This window comes from Pseudophryne corroboree, unplaced genomic scaffold (assembly GCF_028390025.1).
Source record: "Pseudophryne corroboree isolate aPseCor3 unplaced genomic scaffold, aPseCor3.hap2 scaffold_283, whole genome shotgun sequence".
Classification (NCBI taxonomy): domain Eukaryota; kingdom Metazoa; phylum Chordata; class Amphibia; order Anura; family Myobatrachidae; genus Pseudophryne; species Pseudophryne corroboree.
This window is the reverse complement of record NW_026969494.1, coordinates 654,015-657,315: the sequence shown is the minus strand read 5'-3', so window position 1 is coordinate 657,315 and position 3,301 is coordinate 654,015. Positions and strand designations below refer to the sequence as shown.

The 3,301-nt window shown below is 36.5% G+C and overlaps 1 protein-coding gene across 1 annotated transcript; it reads right to left on the bottom strand.

The window, feature by feature from the left end:
* Window positions 1–1,067: 1,067 nt before the first annotated feature.
* Window positions 1,068–2,021, bottom strand: LOC135014604 (olfactory receptor 5V1-like). The gene has a single exon (XM_063952735.1). The coding sequence runs from the start codon at window positions 2,019–2,021 to the stop codon at window positions 1,068–1,070; it is 954 nt and encodes a 317-aa protein (XP_063808805.1).
* Window positions 2,022–3,301: the final 1,280 nt, after the last annotated feature.

Here is a 3,301-nt window from a genome sequence, read left to right as displayed (position 1 = left end):
CAATAAAGAATAAAACAGAGTTATCAACATAAGAATTATGAGTTATGAAACTGGCGTAAGAGGAGTTCACTTGTACGTCTCAGCATTGAGCTCTCCTCATAAATGGATATAAAAATATTGTGGGCGCTCTGAAAATTAATATAATCACAGCTGCTGGTTTTGTAAACACAATAGTTTATTTATAAAGTGCTTTAAAGATAAAATATGGCTATAAATTTATCACAACATAACATAAAACAATTAAAATAAAACTATGGACACGTGTCCTATAACTCAAGACCTGCTACTTAATAACACATGGTGCTGGTTAGATGTATAAAAAATTGCATGCATATATTAAGGATTAGTAGCCACTGATTAGTAAGAGTCCATTAAGCTCAATGGGATGTTAGATAATAACAGAAGTAGTTCTTAGCTTTAGAGACTTGTTAGTACTTCATCAGTATAGAGCTGTTTTTAGCATGTCCAGCTGTGTATAGAGGAAAATGAATCTTACAAGTGGATATTTCCACGTCAGTAATACTTTCCCATAGACATGGGCAACAGTTTTCTGTTAATCACAGTCTATAGAAACAGTTTTAATAATTGGAATTTCTTGCGGTTACTGCCATCAGGGCTGAAGTGGCCAACAGGGCACATAGGAAAATCCCCAGTGGGCCCCACCCCCGAAGGCCCCACCCCCTCATCTATGGGTCAGGTTCAAGACTGCACTCAAATTATACATTGTTACTCTATTACAGGTCATTACTCTATTTGGGTCATTTGTAGAGCTGAACCACTAATAAAAATTACTGCTTGGTTTTCTTCTACAGAAACTACATCTGTGCTGACTGGCCACACTCCCTCTGATGGCTGACCAAACTCCTTGAGTATACATTCACCAGGTGGGCCCTTCATGCTCCAGTACGACACTGGCTGCTGGGCAGAGCCATGACAATAATAAACATATTAATAAAAATAAAAGTTGCATATTCACAGATTATACCTATTATTATTATTATTATTATTATTATTATAATTTTACACAAAAATGTTTATGTTCAAATTTGTGTGTGTTTGTTTTCATTTCAAATGCACTTTTGCCATTTTGTTTTAAAATAACTTGAAAACCGTTTGTATGCTGAAATGACATCTTTATTTTTCAAGCTATAGATCACTGGGTTCAGTATGGGGACAACAGCTGTGTTAAACAGTGAGGTAAGCTTATTGGAGCTCAAAGTGACAAGAGCAGGCGGTCGAAAATATTGGTAAGACAGAGTGGCATAAAGAAGGGTAACGACTGTGAGGTGTGAGGAACACGTGTAGAAGGCCTTACGTCTTCCTGTGGCTGACTGGATCCTCAGTATGGTGGCAATAATATAAATGTATGAAATAATAGTCAGCATTAATGGGGTAAAGGTAGCAAGGAAAACCCCTTCAATAATTATGTAAAGTTCCAGAGTTGTGGTGTCATTACAAGAAAGTTTAATAATCGGCAGAAGGTCACAAAAGAAATGATTGATTTCCATCGATGTGTAGCATGTAAAGGATAATACTTCCAAAAGACATGGCAGGATATCCATAAATCCCAACACCCAACAGACACAGGCCAAAAGAGAACACATCTTATAGTTCATAACCGCATGGTAACGCAAAGGATTGCAGATGGCTACATAGCGATCATAGCTCATAGCTGTCAGAATTAGTAGCTCATCACAAGTAAAAGATAAAAATAAAAAAACTTGCATAAAGCAGCTAAAAAATGAAACTGTTTTATCTCCTAGAATAAATGTAATAAGAACTTTATGGAGACTAATAGTGGAACAACAGATATCCAGGATAGACAAATTATTCAGGAAAAAGTACATGGGAGTGTGGAGACGGTGATCCATGCAGACCAGTAGAAGAATGGTCACATTAAACGCAAGTGTGGTGAGATAAATCAGCAGGACAAGAAGAAAGATTGGAACCTGCAACTCTGGGACATCTGAGATACCTTTAACAATAAAATATGTTATCCTGGTATTGTTGGCTTGTTCCATTTGTTTTACTTTCCAGCAAAGAAAGAAAATAAAGAACATTTTGAGTGTGTATCATAGCTATTTTACACAATACTTAGAAAAATAAGTTAACCGGGATCTTCTACACCCCTAAACAGCAAGTTTCTAGTGTACAGATGAGTCTTCATACACTGTGGCGTCAGTCATACAAAACAGCCTCTCTTGGCGCGCCAAGTCCCGGTCGTATCGGCTGCTCTGAGGTCTAAATGTAATACAGGTTGAGTATCCCATATCCAAATATTCCAAAATACGGAATATTCCGAAATACGGACTTTTTTGAGTGAGAGTGAGATAGTGAAACCTTTATTTTTTTGATGGCTCAATGTACACAAACTTTGTTTAATACACAAAGTTATAAAAAATATTGTATTAAATGACCTTTAGGCTCTGTGTATAAGGTGTATATGAAACATAAATTAATTGTGTGACTGTAGACACACTTTGTTTAATGCACAAAGTTATAAAAAATATTGTATTAAGTGACCTTCAGGCTGTGTGTGTATAAGGTGTATATGTAACATAAATGCATTCTGTGCTTAGATTTAGGTCCCATCACCATGATATCTCATTATGGGATGCAATTATTCCAAAATACGGAAAAATCCGATATCCAAAATACCTCTGGTCCCAAGCATTTTGGATAAGGGATACTCAACCTGTAGCCGCCGAGTTTCCAGAGATGCGGGACTTTGTGCGAGTCTGCCCATTTTGTTTAAAGCAGCAATTATTTACAAGGCAAAACCAACCTGGTTTTGCCTTGTAAATAATTGCTGCTTTAAAAATACGGGCAGACTCGCACAAATTCCTCCGAAATGTAAATGTTAATATAAAAAATTGTCTTTTAGCAATTGTGTGTTTTAGCCCTGAAACCACACATCGATATTAGATATGTGAACCGGACATTTTTTGGGTTTTGGGATTTGGTTTTGGATCTGGATCTCCTTTCGTGTTTTGGATCTGGATTGGATTTGTCAATACCACCTGTTTGGGTATTGGTTTTGGTTTTGGATCTGGATTTAAAAACAAACAAACAATCAAAACAGCTAAAATCACAGAATTATTATATTTTTGTTCCTACAGTGTTATGAACCTCAATAAGATTAATTTCCACTCATTTCCAGTTAATTTTGACCACCTCACTGCTCACAATATTGTTCACCAACATAGGCCAAAGCCTGGCTGGCTAAACTAAGCAACAGAGCAGTGGCACAAACACATGGCAGTAATTTACAAATTAGTACTGTTTTAGCAATAACCAATCA

Bases quoted from the DNA above. Each gene is read 5' to 3' on its own strand.
- LOC135014604 (XM_063952735.1), bottom strand. From the start codon at position 2,021: ATGGAACAAGCCAACAATACCAGGATAACATATTTTATTGTTAAAGGT.